Raw genomic sequence first — 20,388 nt, 5'->3', positions numbered from 1 at the left:
ATGGCCAAGGTGAAGCAGGTGGGCTTGCTGGCAGCAGGCTGTCAGCCCTGGAATAAAGATGTGTGTGCTGCACGTGGAGACCGCTTTGCCTACTGTGCTACTTTGGCTATATACATCTACCAGGTAAAGTACTTGTGTGTATTTGTGTTAATGAGAGTGGTGAAGAATTCAAATCTAAGATGGCATTATGTTAGCATGCCACTTTCACCCTTTATCATAGGAAATGTGAGTTTACTGTATGGTTGACCTAATACAGTGTACAGATACAAATGGTATCCATAGGCAATAAACCACAATACATGCATCTTGGGGGCTGCAACGCCCGTAAACCATAATTATACACAGACACACATTAAACAGAACTATTTAACTCATTCAAACACAATACACTGCAACCTATTTACCCGTGATGTTTTATTTACTTTTGTTTGAAGGACATTAGTGCATTACTTTCTCCTCTTTAATTCCTTGTCATTCTCTCTGTCTCCTTGTTGTAGTTGGATCTGCAGTACAATGAATTTAAATTGAGGTCAATCATGTCAGAGCACAAGAAGACCATAACAGCCATCAGCTGGTGTCCTGACAACCCTGATCTGTTTGCATCAGCCTCTGCTGATAACCTGCTCATCGTATGGAACCTGGCAGAACAGAAGACTGTAGCCAGACTGGACAATACTAAAGGTTAATAGATGATCCACACCAGGTTTTATTGGCACACTAGAGTGTTTCACCCTCAGCCTACCAACATATTTGATATACAGGCACTACCGGCTGTGGTCTCTGGGGACCCTAAGAATAAAGTACTGTAAGAAACAACCATCATAGCAAAATGGTCATCTCAAATTGTTATTAGTCATGTATATAATATATTTTTTAGTTAAGTTACAGTTAATTTGCTTATTGTGTAAAAGGAAAATGAACAGCACATGAGGTCTGTGTCAAAATGACTTCCCCCCTGATAGTGTGTGATACTTTAAATTTTCTATCTATTCTATTCAATCTATTAAAACTGAATTGGCTGCAATTGGGTGCTTTTGACGGCGGTTCTCCAGGACCCAGCTCTACTTAAAACAGAAAACAATGATATAAAGTCATTAGGAACAAATTGATTGACAAAGTCAAAATATAATATAGCACCTGTGAGATATGACAAAAAGTATACTTCTGGGATCTGCGGGGACCCCAGTTGGTAGGATGAGGGTTAAGGTTAGAGTACGGCAATGTCCTTTCCTGCATAAAGAGTCTCCTCTTCTTTCCCAGGTGTTCCTGCATCAGTAAGTTGGTGCTGGAACTTTGCTGACAGTGTGGCATTTGTCTCCCAACGCGGCCCGCTGTACATCTGGGTATATGGAGGTACTGACCCCGGGGTCACAGTGCATAAAGAAGCCCACTCCTTCCTATCTGATATCTGTCTCTTTAGATGGCACCCCACCAAGAAGGGCAAACTGGTGTTTGGACACACAGATGGAAGTCTGTCTGTTTTTCAGCCAGGTACCTATGTTTTGATTAAAACACATTCACATTTATTTGTGGATTTTTTGGGGGACATTTCTTTGACTTTCGTTCATTGCTTGGAGGCATACACTTTGAGCCAAACTATAACATACAGTATACTGTGCGTGTTGTAGAAATAGAAAAAATGTTTTCATTTACCACAAGAAAGACCACAATATGTATCAGTGCAAATCCTGGTCAGCCTCCCTAAGAAATTCTTTCTTCGCATATAAGTACGGTTTCTGAAATTTCCCTAGGAAGGTGTGGAAGTGACCTTTTGTTTACTTGGAGTCTGGAGACAGACTCAATTTCCATAAAGATCAGTATAGTTTTAGTCTCCCGCTGAATGTCGATCTTGTTAGAAGAGATTTTATGAGTAAACTATCTCTCCGCTGCCCAGTGAAATAAATCTCAACATTACCATCATAGAATTGGGCCTGCCATCAGTCTTCTACAATGTCTAACACTATTGTCTTCAGTTTCCATAAGAGGTATGCTTCTGTAAACACACATTTTCATTATTCTGTCTGTCCTCTCTTGTTTAGGGAGTAAAGGCCAAAAGCACGTATTGCGTCCAGAGTCATTAGAAGGAACAGATGAAGAGGACCCAGTCAGTGCTCTAGAATGGGACCCTTTGTCAACTGACTATTTACTAGGTGGGACAAAATATGATCAACATCACCAGTATTTTGTTAGCTGGACTGATTTGAAGTTTAAATAAGAAACAGGACTTCAAAAAGACATACAGAATAAAACAATGAAGTCAATTTTGATTTGAGCATACAGTTGTTTATCTGTGTTTTCTGAGCAATTACAATTTAGTACCATAAAATAACAAACACTGGGTCTATTTATCGGTCCAACCCATTCAGTTACTGGGTATTACACAAATCTCTGTGACAATAATTGCAACCTCAGATGCTAAATGATGAAAACATTCTCTCTATCACAGTGTCTAACCTCCATAATGGCATCAGACTGGTGGACAGCGAGGCCTTGGCTTGTATCACATCCTTCTGCTTCCCCTCAGCTGCTGCATCAGTTCAGTGTTTGGCCTGGGTCCCCTCTGCACCAGGCATGTTCATCACCGGAGGTAAAGACTGGACATTTCTGTGTGGGATGTGTGTATGATCAGGGTTCTCTTCTGCCTTCATGTGTTTACCGCTAAAGTTGCCTTTCAGCCAGCTGGTATGTGGGACCTGTTGTTGCCACAGTGTCTCTGTCAATGTATTGATGCATATTAATGAATACTTATTATACTTTGGCTCCTTAAAAATACAGAAATACTTAGTATTATGCAACTTTAAGATAGTAGATGGAGTTTATATTAATACAACCCATGCAATATGACAGGGCACGTTTACAGACCAGTACAAATATTCAACACATTTGCATTATCTGTCTGACAGACTCCCAGGTTGGAGTGTTGAGGGTATGGAATGTGTCTCGCGCCACTCCTTTGGACAGCTTTAAACTGAAAAAGACTGGATTTCATGCTTTGCATGTCCTAAACTCCCCACTTGCCAAGAAAGGTAGGTATGTTTTGGACTAAAACCTTTTGAACTTCAAAAAGTGGTTTGAGCTGAAAAATACATACACCACAGCTTTTATAAGTTATATTTTATGGTATCAAAATCTTGTGCCAAATTAAATTATTACAAATGCGAGTTTGACAGTAAATCCACATCTTCAGATTTGTGCTCTCAACGACAGCTTTGTGTCAGCCACCAAAGATAACCACAGATGAGATTGAAAATCTCATAATGTCTTTTCTTAAATATACACTGTGTGGGAATAAAGCAGCCATTCGAACACTGACCAATTGTATACTTCTCCTCTTGTGTGGCTTCATTTGATTAGCTCAAAAGCTCTCTGTCCCTGAAATAAGGTTGACTGTTAGGAAATGTAAGGATTACCAGGATTTTTAGAATAACACAACTGATATTGTCTCTACAGCTCAGACTTCCTGTTCTCCCAGTAAAAGTCACCACACCAGTTCCACCAGTGAGGCTGTACCTCCCCCAACCCTGTCTCAGAACCGGTCCTTCTCTCTGCCTCCTGGCCATGCTGTGTGCTGTTTTATGGATGGAGGGGTGGGACTCTATGACATGGGGGCCAAGAAATGGGACTTCCTACGGGACTTGGTATTCTTTAACATCCTTTGTAAAGGCAACGGCCTACACATGCCTACACATGACTGAATGAAGAAGCCTTGTACTGTGATTTTGACTTGGTTTAATGTTGTTTCCAGGGTCATGTAGAGACTATTTTTGACTGTAAGTTTAAGCCAGATGATCACAACCTGCTGGCCACAGCTAGTTTTGATGGAACCATCAAAATCTGGGACACAGACACGCTAACAGCTGTTTACACCTCCCCCGGCAATGAAGGAGTGGTCTATTCCCTGTCCTGGGCTCCAGGTATTTTAGCTCCACCTCTACACACACAAGCACATGCGCATGCAGCCAACACAAAAATCTATTGCCAGGTTTCCACCAAGAAGTTCCTGGTAATTTTTGTCCTGGGACTACTTTTTAAGGTACTAAAAGGTTCCTTCAGCCAATTGTTGTCCGAGTTTTCATAGTGCTCTAAAGACCTGCGAAGATTAGACAAATTGATCTGTGGAGTATGAAAAAGCAACATGACATGGGACGAGGGCTGTTGGTGGTCGCAGGGTAAACACGCACGCCCGTCCATTTTATCTAAAAAACCTGTTGCAAAAAACAACAACTTGGCAACGACATGTACTGCTGCATAATATTTACTGCTGCACATTGGATGTAACGTTAATGAATGAAATGCAGAGGACGAAAATTAAACTAAGAACGTCAGTGTCCGCAGTAAATGATCTGAAACAATCAGGAAATAACCTTTTTTATCATATTCACAGCACCGTGCCGCTGTCCCTTCTATGATTCGCCCTCTCCACTTGCGATTTCTTTGCCTTTTTAAAAATGAGTCAGAAAGTGACAGCAAAGCCTAACTTTACTTTGAATGTTATCAAAATTAACATTCTGAGAGACAGTAAACCTACGCTAATTAATGTGCTTTCATAAGCGCTTTGATACCGGGAGTGAATGAAAGAGGAAATGAAACAGCCTCTGTAAGAGGGAGGAGACAGAAGTTAAGGGTTTGTTAAAGAAAACCTGCTAGCGAACAGGTTAGGTTCACAGAGTCAGTTACTATGGTAACAGACCCAGTGTTTAAGTTACCTTTCTGGAACTTAAAACCCATGATTTCCCTCATCTCAGGGTTAACTAACTCAGAGTTTTCACGAAACCTGCTTTCTGAAACAGGACCCAGGGTCTTTTGGGGGGTAAAATGTCCCATGACTTAATTTAGACCCTGGACCCTGTGGTTGAAAAGTAATGAGGTTCTCTTAAGATTGCTAGTTCTGGGGGAAAGTTCCTGCGGTTGAAAAGGGGCTTATGCATGAAACCTTTTTGACTGTGAAATACTAAGGAAGGACTTACAATCCACTGTAGGTGATCAGAACATCTAAACACACATAAACACAACCTAAACATCCCGGCCCGTAGAATACAAGTACATACACAAACAGGTCAGGTATGTGGTACAAAAGACAATAAAGTGCATCATCTGTTGCTTATGTGTTGGTGACCTTTGTGTGTGTTTTGAAGGAGACCTGAACTGCATTGCAGGCGCAACATCTCGTAATGGAGCGTTCATCTGGGACGTCAAGAAAGGAAAGATCATCACTCGCTTCAATGAGGTTCCTTTGACTTTCAGTTCAAAATTACCTTGCAAAACAAATCTGTGTATCATGTATGAAAATCACCAGTTAATCACTTGTCTTAATAAGTTAAAATGTGGTGGCTGTCTCCCCTTTTTTTCTGCTGACAATCTAAAAAAAATGCATTACAATTTAAAAGTGAAAATTAGCTTTTTATAAATGATTACTCTATCCTTGCTAACTACCCCTTAGTGAAACTTCTGACTCTAACTTATTAAAAATTATGGATGGTATGATGTGTCTGCAGTGACGACCTCTCTGTCTTCCTCCAGCATGGTAAGAACGGTATATTCTGTATATCATGGAGCCATAAGGATTCTAAGAGGATTGCTACCTGTAGTGGAGATGGATTCTGGTCAGTCCTCATTTTCCCTGATACCTCTATTCTGACAATAATAAAGCACAATATTTGTCTTTCATAGAAGTCTTACACGTTGTTGTTTTTTTGACTACAGTATCATCCGGACCATCGATGGTAAAATCCTCCATAAGTACAAACATCCGGCTGCTGTGTTTGGTTGTGACTGGAGCCAGAACAACAAGTAGGACCTCAATCCATGAACCATCTTTCTCAGTGGGGAGGTCAATATGCATTGGAGAGTCAGATAATTCTTTCACTTATTTAAACAGTTTATATACAACTGGACCTGAGAGACAAACTTATTTTCAACAGAAACAACATATTGAAACACAATTACAGGATACTACTAGATAAACAAAGCAGGATAACAAAAAAGATAAAAAGGAGGCTAATAAAAGTGTCAAAATTGTCTTTTTCTTTGTGAGAAAGAATGGAGACGAGTGTAGCTGGGACTGCACACAATTACTTTTAATGCAAAATCAGACCAGTTCCCATCCTGTCTAAACTTTTTGCACATAAACCCTATTGTGACATTTGGTAGTTTTCCACACATCTTCCTGTCTCTCTTTCGCTCTCTTTAGGGATATGATAGCAACAGGCTGTGAGGATAAAAATGTTCGTGTGTACTACCTGGCCACCAGCTCCGATCAGCCTCTGAAGGTCTTCACTGGGCACTTAGCTAAAGTATTCCATGTTCGCTGGTCTCCACTTAGAGAGGGAATACTGTGCTCTGGATCAGATGATGGGTGAGTGCAGACACAGATAGCTACTGCAAATTAACACAATTTAATAGTTGTTTTTTTTGGATGAGATGGACATTTCATTTGGAATCTGTTTCACTGCAAATGATAAGGTACAAAAACAAGAACAAGAAATCAAATAAGAATATTATAACATGCATCACGCATACAAGTAAACGTGTGGATTGAAAAATGTGGACATTGTGTCTTAACAGTATGTATTGATAGCCAAATATGAAATGTGTCATGTACCGGTATGTGTCATTTTGAAACTCGAAATGAAATGAAATGTTAAACGATTTTTATAAGAGGTTTTGTAGAGTTGACATGTAGAAACACATTTTTACCAGTTTCAAAACATTTGCCCAACAATTATTTGTCCCTTTTTATTTTTTATTTTTTTTATTTGTCAAGAGTTTTTTAAAGATCTTTTTTATTGTGTATTATTATAATGTCATTACCAATCCCTGATTCACAAGTGTCACCCACCAAAATCCAAAGTACACGGTTACTATCATTTATTTTTAAATCGATTGACTTGTCTTTTGCAGGGACTAACTTCAGACAGCAAAGAAGTTATTTCATTATTTCAGATGTATCAGTAATGTTTAACATATACAACAGGCATTTCTTTGGATTGTTATCTGTTGATAAACACACAAAATAATGATCAATCATTTATAACTCAAACTCTGCAGTCATTGATGTCAATATACCTGCATTTTATATGTGGAAGAAAACAGGCATTCGGCATTTATGTAATAATTTGAAATGAATGAAAAGAGAAACCCTTGTCTGTGTGTCTGTCTGTGCAGCACTGTTCGTATATGGGACTACACACAGGATGCGTGTATCAATGTGTTGAGTGGTCATGCAGCTCCTGTCAGAGGCTTGATGTGGAACACAGAGATTCCGTACCTCCTTATTTCAGGTAACGTCACGAGAAGTACTTTTTTTGATTTTCCATTTACCTTCTTTTACACCAACTGTTTTGTGATCAATGTGTTGTAATTGTCTCCACTGTTCAGCTACTTTTGTTCTTGCTTGTCAGTGTCTGTCCACTGTAGTCCGAACAGGCCAACAGCTATTTAAGAACTACACAAAATAAATCAACATAAGTACCAAGGCAGAGTTTCCCCCTATTGTTCTGTTCAATGTATATATTTTAATCATATAACATATATAATATATATTGTATTTTTATGTTCTTTAGTAACAGCTGTCACCATTTTGCCTTACGAAATGTTACAGTGGAGAGAAAGTGAAAGGCTGATGGTGGGTTTGAGGTTTATATTTAGAGTAACAACTGGTTCTGTGGAATTGAATCAGAGAGCTGTACACAGGTCAGCCAGAAGCCAGTAGCTTTCTGTAAAGAAACCTTGGTACGATTTTTGTGGCTATCAACTGATGAAATGGAAGATCTCTATAGGCAGTTGTAGGAAACATGTCTCCTCTGCAATCATCTGTCTTTGAGCAAATTATGCATTTCATTTTCAGGTTTATCAGCTGTTGCTTATAGCTCATATTGTGCTTCTGAGATGGTTCACACATACATAGGTTCACAGAGTCAGTTACTATGGTATAATAATAATGATAATAATAACAATACTACATTTTATTTATATAGCGCTTTTCATGACACTCAAAGACACTTTACATTAAAATCATCATATATAAAAACAATACACTAAAAACATAAAATACATAATTGTGGTCACACATTAAAAGCAGTTTTGAACAGGAGGGTTTTGATTTGGGATTTGAATGTGGAAAGGGCATTGCAATCTCGGATGTGTTTGGGGAGAGAGTTCCAGAGGGGCAGATATGGAGAAGGTTCTGTCACCCCAGGTCCGGTGCTTGGTCGTGAGTGGAAGGGACAAGAGGTTGGCATCAGAGGAGCGGAGCCGGCGGGATGGAGTGTGGTGGTGAAGCAGGTCGGTGAGGTAGGAGGGAACCTGATTGTGGAGGGCTTTGTGAGTGAGGAGAAGGATTTTGTATTCGATCCGTTGTGGGACGGGGAGCCAGTGGAGGTTCTGGAGAACAGGGGTGATGTGGTCACGGGAGCGGGTGTGGGTGAGCAGGCGAGCAGCAGAGTTCTGGATGTAGTTTATTTAGGATTTTGGATGGTGTGCCGTGAAGAATGCTGTTGCAGTAGTCAATTCTGGAGGTGATGAAGGCGTGGATCAGAGTTTCAGCAGCAGATGAGGAGAGTGATGGGCAGAGACGGGCGATGTTTTTTAAGTGGAAAAAGGCAGTTCTGGTGATTTGTTTGACGTGGTGTTCAAAGGAGAGGTTGCTGTCGAACATGACTCCGAGGTGTGGGGAGGGAGACATAGTGGACTTGTCGATGGTGAGGCAGAAGTTGTGACAGGTTTTCGTGAGGGATTTGGGACCGATGATGATCATGTCAGATTTATCACAGTTCAGTTTGAGGAAGTTAGTTTGCATCCATGATTTAATGTCAGTGAGGCAGTTGGTGAGAGTGGAGTGAGTAGCAGTGGTAATGACCTTTGTGGAGATGTAGAGCTGGACATCATCGGCGTAACAGTGAAAGTGAAGTCCATGTTGACGGATGATATTACCAAGAGGGAGCAAGTAGAGGATGAACAGAAGAGGACCAAGCACCGAACCCTGGGGGACGCCTTGAGACAGAGGAGCAGTGGAGGAGGTGCAGTTGTTGATGCTGATGAACTGTTGTCTGTTTGTAAGATATGATTTAATCCAGGAGAGAGCAGTTCCGGTGATGTTGAGGGAGGATTCGAGGCGGGAGAGAAGGATGTTGTGGTTGATGGTGGCAGGTGGAGAGATGGAAAAGGCGGGGGAGGTGTTCAGGTTGCTGTAGATGGTGTCAATATTTGTTTGGAAAAATGAAAGAAAAGAGTTGCATTTGTTCACTGTGAAGGATGTGGACGTGTTGTCCTTGGGTATGATCCAGAGTTTATGTTACCCCTCTTTCTGACACTGAGTCTCAAGCTCCTTCCATGATTTTATACTCTGCCTGTTTAAAATCTCTGCAACCATTTAGCTGACAATTGAGCGACTGGCATAAAACTGTTGCAAGTCCTTCCAGATGGAAGTAGATACTGTATAGAACCAGTAATATATTACGAATTGCATTTTTAACATAATAATGCATGACAGAGTAGGTGGTGTTGCATTTAGATTAGGAACCGTTTTACTGACATGTGTACGATGTACAATGGATTGTATTCATAGTGATGGGACTGTGCTGTCAGAGGTTGTTGAATTCAAATTCTAAAATGTTGTATTATTTTGTAGGTTCTTGGGATTATACAATCAGAGTGTGGGACACAAGAGATGGCACATGTCTAGATGCAGTCTACGACCACGGAGCTGATGTCTATGGTAAGACAGAACAACCTGAAACAGAACAACCTGCTAGACTTTTAATACAGCTGATATATGATGGGTGTCAATTATTCATGTGATGAAGTGAAGGTCCTTCACTTAAAATGCAATAAAAGCTGTCAGTTATTGCAGTTACCGGTAGTTAATTAACACACCTTGTGCTGCAACCTGGATACATCGTCAGCGATGGACTCGTTTTCTTCAGGTGTTTCGGGTCTTGACATCAGACACCCTTACCTGGGCGACCCAGCCGGGGGTGATCAAGCCCTGACTTGTGTTCAGGTAGTACATTATGCAAAATGTCACCCTTCTTCAACAAGAGCCAATGGGAAGCCTTTTCAGGGGCTTCCAATACATTCCTGATAGCTCATCTTATTCGCCGATAGTCCCAGGGCTGATGTATTTATACAGAATGAGCAAAGATGGGGGCCGATGGCCAATGTTACATACATTTCGGTCTCAGACTTTTGGTCTCAGACTGATAGGAACAACATTCAAAAACGGCCAGCAACCACAACAAGCGGCCCAAAGGCCTTGGTGGTGGAACATTCTCATACAACACAGTTAGTTATCTTTGGGAACAGGCAAGGGAGAATTCTTCTTTTGTACAACAGAGACACGGTGAAGTTCAATAAAGTTCAGAGCAAAATTACTTATGCATGAATACAATATACTGAGTAAAAATATATACTACGTAAAAAATTACCATTACACTCTTGCAAAACCTCTTACTCTATTGCCAACATAGCTGCAATAATATCAGTGGACCTCAGTTGCCTCCCTAGGTTGACCAAGGAACTGCCAGCCTCTTGCTGTTGGGAGCAGACCATCCTGGGCACACCCTGCTCAAATAAAGGCGATTGTAGATGTATTTGATTTGTGTATTTGATGAGTAATATGGATTTCAAGCACTAGGTGGTGATTTTGTTACAGGCCTAGGCTGGCCTCAGCCTATTTAGTTGATGCCAGTAATCGCAGGTGTTGATAAATGGGGAAGGAAACAGTTTTGGACTGTGCTCAGTTAACATCATGTGGCATTATTTGTTTTAACTTTGGAACCAAACGTATTGGACATCAATAGTCTACTACACCGGAGCTACTGGAGTATTACTGGGACATCAGGTATCGGGACGTCAGACCGTCTATGCCGGCCATCGTTGGGGGTATGGTCAGCGCTGACTAAAATATGAATGGCCGTTGTTAATGTGTGTGCACACATTAATAGGTGTTATAAATCGAATGCATTGGTTGCAGCTGTTTGTAAACAATGTGTGCGAGTATTGTTTCGCGGGTGTAAAGATTGACGTTAAATGGACTTAAGTAGGTCACTGACTTACTATAAACATGGAACAGGAAAACATGACTCAACTTCAGGATTCTCTTGCTGATCATAAGCAGGCAGTTAGTGAGACTGAACTTGATGGGGGGGGGGGGGAGAACCAGAGTTGGGCACTGTAAAAAAATGCTCTGTTAATGAACACCTCTAGCAGTGGTTCTCAAACTGTGGGGTGCGCCCCTCTGGTGGGGCGCGGTGGTATTACAGGTGGGGTGCAGGTGGAAATGCAGATTTCTTTTTAAAAATGTATTTATTTTTTTAAATTCATAAATACATGGCGAAATGTATGGAAGCCCGTTTCCGCCACTGTGAGGAAAAAATACAGATCCTGTAAGTCATTATAATGAGATACTATCTCAAAATAATGACTTAGCATCTCTTAGTGACTGAGGGCGGGGCAGAGCAGAGCAGGGTTACGGTTTAAGAAGGGACCCTGTTAACTGGTGACCTTCAGCCAAACTCAAATGAACTCAACTTGACACATCTGTGTTCTTGGCTGGTTGAATTCTTAGTTTTATGGCTTTGCTTTTCTTGTTGCCTCTGATGCGTTATTGTCCACATTGTGTATTTTCACCTCATGACAACATCACAAACATCTGCCTCATTAATTTGCAGCGCTACAAAGATTTGTCTCGGAAACCAGCTGTATTGTAAACTGCTCCGTAGTACACGTCAAAATGCTCCACGGTAAACACGCAATCTGGTTTACGTAAGTGATTGCAATTTTCTTTATTCTGTTATTTGAAAAAGCACAGACGGAGGAGTCACAAAATGTTATTTCAATAAAAATTCAACACAGACCATTTTGTTATAATTTTGTTGGGGCAGTGGGACATGAACATTCTTTCTTCCTCCAAAGTGGGGCGCGACAGAAAAAGTTTGAGAACCACTGACCTAAAGCATTGATAGAAAAAATAGGCAATTTACAAAAAGAGAGAAATTAAACTAACAAGTTCAACTTACAAGTTCATGGTGTGATGAAGCAAAACCAATCATTTGACTATACCAAAAGATGAAGCAGAAAAACATAAACTGTGGTACAAAGCAAAAATGTTGAAAGTCAGGGATTTTATTGCTGATAAGAGGTTGTCTAAAACTCAAAAGTTGCCCTGTTGCAGATTACTGTGATAGAGGAGCCTTACTCAACCTCATTACAGCATTTGAAATGTTAAATCAAACACCTCCAGTAAAAGTCATAAAAGCTCCAAAAGCAATACATCTTCTACTTCATCTACACGCATTAAAGCAGAGGCAGACAGGCCAGACTCATGGCTTGTGCTGCTGCTTTAATAAAGAAACACGCTATGGAGGAACGGGCAGATCTCTTAAGTTCGGAAAAGGAGCAGCTTGAGCACCGAAATAGCAGCATCCACTGCTAGGGTAGCAGTACTACAGACCTATGACGGCAACAGTGATTCAGATGGACAATCCGATGGAATGGAGTCTTATGTGAGGAAAGAGGCCATTAAAGACAACATCCAATATCTCTCAATCCACATGGCAAAAAATATGTATGAGTATATGTATCAGTATGAGCAGTCCTCACGGCAGCACGTCTCTTCAATCAATGTCGTTCATTGGGGGATAGAGCAGTTGCATTTGATCACCAGAACTTCAAGGATGCATCTCATAATATTAAGCAGGATGATGCTACATCTCAAAAACAATAAGTCAACTTTGAATCCTCTGGAGCATCAAAGAAAGCCAGAAGTCGTTCAAAGCTTTCTACATTGTCATGGCAATCATCACACATCAGGAGAACTCTACAGTTGGCTTCAACGACAAAACGAGATTTCAATCAGGAGAGACAAGTCAGATAAAGAAAAGATAATTGTTTATGATAAACAGATCATATGTGAGGATAAAGTCTTCAGAATATTTGGCGCTTTGACTCTACGGGGAGATTTGTAATGGAGGGGCGTCTGCCCTGAGCAGCAGCAAGATTAATCCCCCCGTGGAGTCTAGATGCTGGTGGTGATGGTGGCTGATGAAGCTGATAGAATGATGAGTTGATGAAGCTGATGAATCTGATAAAGATTGGGTGGAGATGGGGAGGTGGAGGGTTGCGTAACAGCAGCCTGAACGTACTGAAAGTAGAGAGACAGTCATATTTAAGAGAGACAGCAGCAAGATGATAGGCTAACGATGTAATTGTTTTGTTGTGCTATTGGATAGAAGAGACCAGCTGATCTAGACAGCTGATATCATGATCAACAGCCCCAAACAATAACAGCAAGGAAATAATGAGTGAGAATGCGTGAGGAGTGACTGGCAGATGTATAATAAATAAACTACGGGCTTAAGCATGCAAGAGTATAGTCTTCCTGACTGAACTTACGCTAGAGCTTCATATCAACACTCCTTGTTAAAATGCAAACGTCTCCGTTTTTTTAACTCAAAGGGAAATTCTCTTTTTCAAATTAAAAGCAAGTCTCTAATATAACCATCATTCAAAAGAAACTGTTTTTCAACTCATGTATCTATTTCTGATTGATTAATTAATAGCAGAAGCTTGCAAGAATAACAAGGTTCAGAATTAAGTTTTCCTCCTGCACAAATAAATAACCTACCTCCTGTCTATATTGTGCCCATAGTCACGCATTGGAGCAGTGTCCACAAATGGGAAGAAAGGCACACAGGGAATAGTTAAACTTTCTAAATGAGAAAGGTCTTTGTTTTGGTTGCTTGTGCAGAGGACACTTAAGCAAGAATGCAAAATGCAACCAAAATCATCCCAGCATTTTGCATATTGGATAAAGGGAAAGGATTATCCATGGAGATACTGAACTGCAAAGAGGGTTGCACAACTACTTCAACTTGTGGTCATACAGGGGCTGGCAACAGCAACGGCATTCCTCCCATCTTACCAGTACAAGTGAAGCGCACAAAGGGAAATAGGTGATTGAGGCATATGCTCCAGGAAGCACTGCTACCTTGTGTTCTGAAAAACTGGGGGACAGGTTTAACACTGAAGGACGAAAGGCTAAAATTCATCTACGCACTATGGGTCATAATAAGGCATTAACAAGTTACATTATTAATTGCTTGGAAATTTCCGAATTATCTGGCAAACATTTCTATAAGCTTCCCAATGCATTTACCCAGAAAGAGATGGCTGTGTCCATAAACAATATTATGACGAGGAGCTGGCTAACTCGCGTAATCTATAAGGTATTCAGATTCCTTGTATAAGAGCTGATGTTGACCTTGGAAGGTGATTAACAGTCATGGAAATAGCCCATATGCTGTCAGAACCTTATTGTGGGTGAGTGGGTGATTAATGGTCCATTACGAGGAAACAATGACAAGCAGAGTGGGAATCACTACCCTGCAGTTACTGTAAACAGGACTATTGTTGACAGGATAGAGAAATTGTTAACCAACCAAACTGACTTTCATGAGACAACCTCTAAAGACCAAGAAGAGATGAAAAGAAGTTTGGAGAAATTGCTTTGCTGAACGAGTGCCACATCAGTTGGAACCCCTTGAAGGAAGGGTAGGGTATATACTTTGCCATGGAGTGTATCATCCAAGGAACTTTAAGTGTTGTTTGAGTGTGGCGAATAGTTCAAAGGGGTCTCGCTCAACACTCAACTTCTGCAAGGCCCTAATCTGACCAGCTGGTGGGAGTCCTTATGCGGTCCAAGTCAAGGTGGCAGAGGAACATTTGGACTTCTTAAGGTTCTTGTGGTGGCCTGAAGGTAACCTAAAGCAGGATCTGGTGGAGTTGCATGAGTTGTATCTGGAGTTGTATCTTCACCCAGCTGTGCATGCCTTGCTTTTATAAGAGTCCGTCAGAAAGTTTGTCATGTTCGTCTCGTCTGTCTACGTTGGATTATAAATACAATCAACAGGCTCTGCTAGACATCAGCAAGCTTTACTATACTTTGGACACTTCAATAGAGTCCATCATCGGGGAACTCGGATTACTCCGCCAGCCCGGGGCCACGTCGTACTCTAACACGGTGACCACAGCCCCGGTAAGGAGACTACCTCACCAGCCCGTGACCACATCGGACTCTACTGCGACCACAGCCCCGGTAAAGAGACATCGGAAACGGTGTGCGAGGAAGCAGAAGAGGGGTAAACGCGGAGGTATCCGAGCTAGGCTAGCGGCTAGCCCTACTCGCCCAGCCATACCATCCATCATCCTGGCTAACGTACGGTCTCTGGACCACAAAATGGACCACATACGACTGCTGAGGTCAGGAAATAGGACAGTGAGTAACTGCTGTGTGCTTGTTTTTACTGAAACATGGCTAAATGACAATATCCCTGACTCCGCTGTGCAACTTGATGAGCTTACATGCTATCGGGCGGACAGGGCCCATGCTAACGGATGTAAACAAAGAGGCGGGGGCGTGTGTGTTTACATACGTGACGTGTGGTGCCGAGACGCTGTGGCAGTATGCAGACACTGTTCACCACTGGTGGAGTTTATGATCATAAAGTGCCGTCCTTTCTACCTGCCGAGGGAATTTAATGCAGTCTTGTTAGTTGCAGTATATATCCCTCCAACCTCCAACAACAGTGACAGGAGTGCGGCACTCTGTGAACTGCATCATGCCATCAGTGAACAACAGACGGCTCACCCGGATGGTTTCATTGTCGTCGCAGGAGATTTTAATCATGCAAACCTTAAGACTGTTCTTCCAAATCTCTACCAGCATGTAAAATTCCCAACAAGGGAGAAAAACATCCTGGACTTAGTCTACACTTCACTTAAAGGAGCATACAAGGCCACCCCTCTCCCCCACATCGGACTCTCTGACCACCTCACTGTTATGCTAACGCCAGCATACAGGCCCAGAGTGAGAGTGAAAAAACCGGTTCGGAAAGAGATCACAGTGTGGCCGGAAGGATCAAGATCTGCTCTCAAGGACTGTCTCGCTACAACAGACTGGGACATGTTCAAACATGCAGCTACGTACAATAACAACATAGACAATGAGGAGCTCACAGACACTGTTCTTTCCTACATCCGGAAATGCACAGATGATGTAACCGCTAAAAAGACCATCACCACTAGGGCTAACAAGAAGCCTTGGCTGACAGGGGCCGTCCATCAGCTGCTGCGGGCCAGAGACAAAGCCTTCAATGCCGGAGATAGAATTGGCCTGAAAACAGCGAGAGCCAACCTGTCCCGGGGCATTAGAAAAGCAAAACAGGACTACTCTGAAAAAATCATCAACCACTTCAAGGACAGCAGAGACACACGCAGCCTGTGGCAGGGCATCCAGACCATAACGGACTACAAGCCTGCTTCACAGACCTGTGATGACAACATCTCTCTGCTGAACGACCTCAACAGCTTCTTCGCACGGTTTGAATCAACAAACACCACTAGCCCACAGAAAACCCCACCCTCCCCCCACGACCAGGCCCTGTGCCTGTCTGCTGCAAGTGTGAAAAGAGCACTCTCCACCATCAATCCCCGAAAAGCAACAGGCCCAGACAACATCCCAGGCCGCACACTAAGGGACTGCGCAGAGGAGCTAACAGATATCTTCACTGTTATCTTCAACACTTCTCTGAGTCAAGCTGCTGTCCCATCACACCTCAAAACCTCCATCATCATACCTGTACCCAAGAAACCGGCTCCATCCTGCTTCAATGACTATCGCCCCGTGGCACTGACCCCCATCATTATGAAGTGTTTTGAACGGCTAGTCATGGCCCACATCAAGTCCATCCTCCCCCCCACCATGGACCCCTCTCAGTTTGCATACAGAGCAAAACGTTCCACAGAGGACGCAATCTGCTCTGCTCTCCACCCAGCCCTCACCCACCTAGAAAAAGCAGACTCATATGTAAGAATACTTTTCATAGACTTCAGCTCAGCATTTAATACCATAATCCCACAACAACTCATCTGCAAACTGGACCAGCTGGGGTTCAACACCCCACTGTGCAATTGGGTCCTGGACTTCCTTAGTGAGAGGCCACAAGCAGTACGTGTCGGCAACAACACCTCACGCAGCATCACCCTAAGCACTGGGGCCCCACAAGGCTGTGTGCTCAGCCCCCTGCTCTTCACCCTGCTGACTCACGACTGCGAACCTACATACAGCACCAATCACATGGTGAAGTTCGCAGACGACACCACTCTGGTTGGTCTCATCACCAAGAACAATGAGACCAACTATAGGAAGGAGGTCAACCTTCTGACCACGTGGTGCAGCGACAACAATCTCCTGCTGAATGTCACCAAAACTAAGGAGATTGTTGTTGACTTCAGGAGAGGCCACACTGTACACCCGCCACTGACCATCGATGGTGCTGCTGTGGAGCAAGTAGAAAGCACCAAATTCCTGGGGGTGCACATCAGTGACGACCTCTCCTGGGCCACCAACTGCGCATCACTGGCAAAGAGAGCCCAGCGGCGCCTCTACTTCCTCCGCAAGCTGAAGAGAGTAAAAGCCCCCACATCAGTGCTGAAATCATTTTACAGGGGCACCATTGAAAGCATCCTGTCTAGCTGCATCACTGTGTGGGGCGGTAGCTGCACCCAACACAGCAGAAATGCACTACAACGCATTGTAAAGACAGCCGGAAAGATCATCGGTGCCCCACTCTCCTCGTTACAGGAAACATACACCACCCGCCTCACCCGGAAAGCTACTCAAATCGCAAGCGACCCAAGTCACCCTGCACATACTCTGTTCAGCCTCCTACCCTCTGGAAGAAGGTACAGGAGCCTCCGCTGTCGCACCACCAGACTAAAGAACAGCTTCACCCACCAAGCTGTCAGGACACTGAACTCTCTCCCCTCACTCCCCCCAATCATATCCTCCAGCCTGACGGGAAGCTGAAGCTGACCCCCCCCCCCCCCAGTACAGAAGTATTGTAAATATGTATCCATATTTATATTTATATTATATTAATTGCCCACTTTCACTTTCATACACACACATTATTATATTAATTGCCCATCTTTCCCGTTTTTATGTGTATTGAATGTTTTATTGTAGTACAGTATATGTTTTAACTAGGATATCTGTTTTTACCTAGCCTAGGAAGTGTTTTATGTTTTATGTGTCGCGCTTGCACTTTATGTTCCACCGTGGGAGAGTGGGAAACGTAATTTCGATTCCTTATATGTCCTGACATGCAAGAAATTGACAATAAAAGCTACTTTGACTTTTGACTTTTGACTTTGACTTTTAGGAAGACTGATGAGGATAACCAAACCAGCTTTCCTGCTGAAGTGATTGACACAGTTAACAGAAACTTCTACGTGAATGACCTTTTAAAGAGCCTTTCCTCTGAAGGGGATGCTGTCAGCATAGTTGAGAACCCCATAGCTGTTTGTAAAAGAGGAGGTTTCAATCTCACAAAATGGATTAATAATAGTCGGTAAGTGCTTCAAAGCATTCAAGAAGAATACAAATCAAAGAATCTGCACGAGCTGGATCTGGACAGAGATAAGCTGCCAATGGAGAGGGCTTTAGGTCTGCAACTGTGCATCGAGACAGATGTTTTAGATTTGGAGATTCCACAATAAAATTGCTGCATTAACATCGAGCAAACCATAAGTACAAAAGCCTAGCACCATCTACAAACTGGATCAGATTGTAGAAGAAATGCTTCTGAGTGTTAATAATAAATAATAATGCATTCCATTTGTAACGCACCTTTCATAAAAAAAATCTCAGAGTGCCACAGAGCCAGTACATAGTATAAAACATAGTTAAAACAAACTACAATAAAATAACTAGTAAGCATAAAAGAACAGTGAATGAACAGAAACACAAAAGAAATAACTGACAGTGATTTAGGTCAGAAACGCCTTCCTGAATAAAAAGGTTTTTAGGCCAGTTTTAAAAGAGACCAGTGTCTGTGTTGCCCTTAGGTGGTCAGGGAGACTGTTCCATAGGCGTGGAGCTGCCGAGCCAAAGGCCCGGTTGCCCATGGTGCGGAGCTTGGTGTTGGAGGACAACCGAATAAAGGAAAATTGCCAGAGAATATAAAACATCCCCTGAAAGACAAGCATGTCTCAAATCTTATTCTCCATCATTTTCATGAAAAGCTGGGCCATGGCGGGAGCAATCATGTATTTTCCACTGTAAGGAAAAAATACTGGATCACAAACGCCATTGCTGCAGTAAGGAAAATCATAGCAAATTGCAGATTTTGCAAGCGTTACAGAGGAAAGATGGGTGAAGAAAATTGTCTCTGATCTCCCTCCCTTCCAAATGTTGATGTGGATTATTTTGGTCCAGTTTAAGTGAAAAGAGGACGTAACATCATGAAACATTATGGGGTAATCTTCACTTGCATTGCAAGTATAGGGCTGTGCACCTGGAAGGTGCTTACTCTCTTGATACAAACTCACATATCAACGCTTTGCGAAGATTTATCTGGTGGTGAGGACAACACCAACTTTGTGGGAGAAGAAAGAGACCTTAGACAAGCCTTAGCTTCTTTAAAATATAACCACATTGAACGGTCTTCGGACTTTGGGAGCACATCATAAGGATGATCAAAAAGATTGGAAGTTTTGTCCTCCGTCAGCAAAGTTTGGACGATGAAGGGTTTCCAACTGTTCTTTGTTAAGCTGAAGTAATGCTGAATGATTGCCGATCTCTACTGGAAAAGATGGGTTCATGAGTATCTACTGTTATTGCAAGAACGACAAAGTTGGACAAAGGGAAAAAGAAATTTCATGCCCGGAGATGTTTTTGTAGTTGTGGCTTCTACTGCATCACATGGATCATGAATGCTTGGACGAAACCTTTTCTGATAAAAAGGGTCTGGTACGTTGCATTCGTCTAAAAATAAAGACCAATATAATAGAAAGATTTGTGACCAAAATCTTTTTTTTGGTAGATGCCTGTTTAGTTGATGCAGTAATCGCAGGTTTTTTTGATTGGTGGAGGAAGTAAACAGTTATTGACTGTGCTAACAATGTGTTACGGTTAACAATGTGTGGCGTTATTTGTTTTAACTTTGTGACCAAACTTATTGGAGGAGACGTACACTCGAGGGAAATATGAATGCAAAGATATAAAGTGGTGGTAATGTTGTGTGTTGTTTTTCTGAGCACACGTCTAATTCAATTCAAGTCAATTCACTGACTGGAGTAAGAACTTCAATCGGTATGGTTTCACCTCTCGGACAGCTAAAAGGAAGCTGCAGATAGGTGCCCATCAGTGACGGACCGTGCATTTTATACCTGGGCCTTCTGTGCTGTCCTACTACATTTGAATTACCTCCTAATAACCTCATTATGACACATCAATCCAGCAAACCTGCAGCGGATCCACGCATTCCACCACACAAGAGCACGAGCCATTCAAATATTATTTATAAAAACGACACGATAGACAAATGA

At 42.2% G+C, this 20,388-nt stretch overlaps 1 protein-coding gene across 2 annotated transcripts in view; it reads left to right on the top strand.

Moving 5' to 3' along the window:
* Positions 1 to 20,388, top strand: part of wdr17 (WD repeat domain 17) — a gene marked incomplete at its 5' end in the record, with an annotated part of 51,074 nt that continues 30,686 nt past the window's right edge. For both annotated transcript variants that reach the window (XM_079277923.1, XM_079277922.1), the window contains 14 exons: positions 1 to 123; positions 498 to 681; positions 1,261 to 1,491; positions 2,040 to 2,150; positions 2,447 to 2,587; positions 2,904 to 3,026; positions 3,451 to 3,638; positions 3,746 to 3,914; positions 5,136 to 5,227; positions 5,521 to 5,603; positions 5,704 to 5,790; positions 6,191 to 6,355; positions 7,165 to 7,280; positions 9,629 to 9,715. In XM_079277923.1, the coding sequence (XP_079134049.1) occupies positions 1 to 123; positions 498 to 681; positions 1,261 to 1,491; positions 2,040 to 2,150; positions 2,447 to 2,587; positions 2,904 to 3,026; positions 3,451 to 3,638; positions 3,746 to 3,914; positions 5,136 to 5,227; positions 5,521 to 5,603; positions 5,704 to 5,790; positions 6,191 to 6,355; positions 7,165 to 7,280; positions 9,629 to 9,715 (1,900 nt within the window). The remainder of the gene's footprint in view (positions 124 to 497; positions 682 to 1,260; positions 1,492 to 2,039; positions 2,151 to 2,446; positions 2,588 to 2,903; positions 3,027 to 3,450; positions 3,639 to 3,745; positions 3,915 to 5,135; positions 5,228 to 5,520; positions 5,604 to 5,703; positions 5,791 to 6,190; positions 6,356 to 7,164; positions 7,281 to 9,628; positions 9,716 to 20,388) is intronic.

This window comes from Melanostigma gelatinosum, assembly GCF_949748355.1.
Source record: "Melanostigma gelatinosum genome assembly, chromosome: 11".
In the NCBI taxonomy this organism is placed as follows: Eukaryota; Metazoa; Chordata; class Actinopteri; order Perciformes; family Zoarcidae; genus Melanostigma; species Melanostigma gelatinosum.
This window is presented reverse-complemented; position numbering and strand designations above follow the sequence as displayed.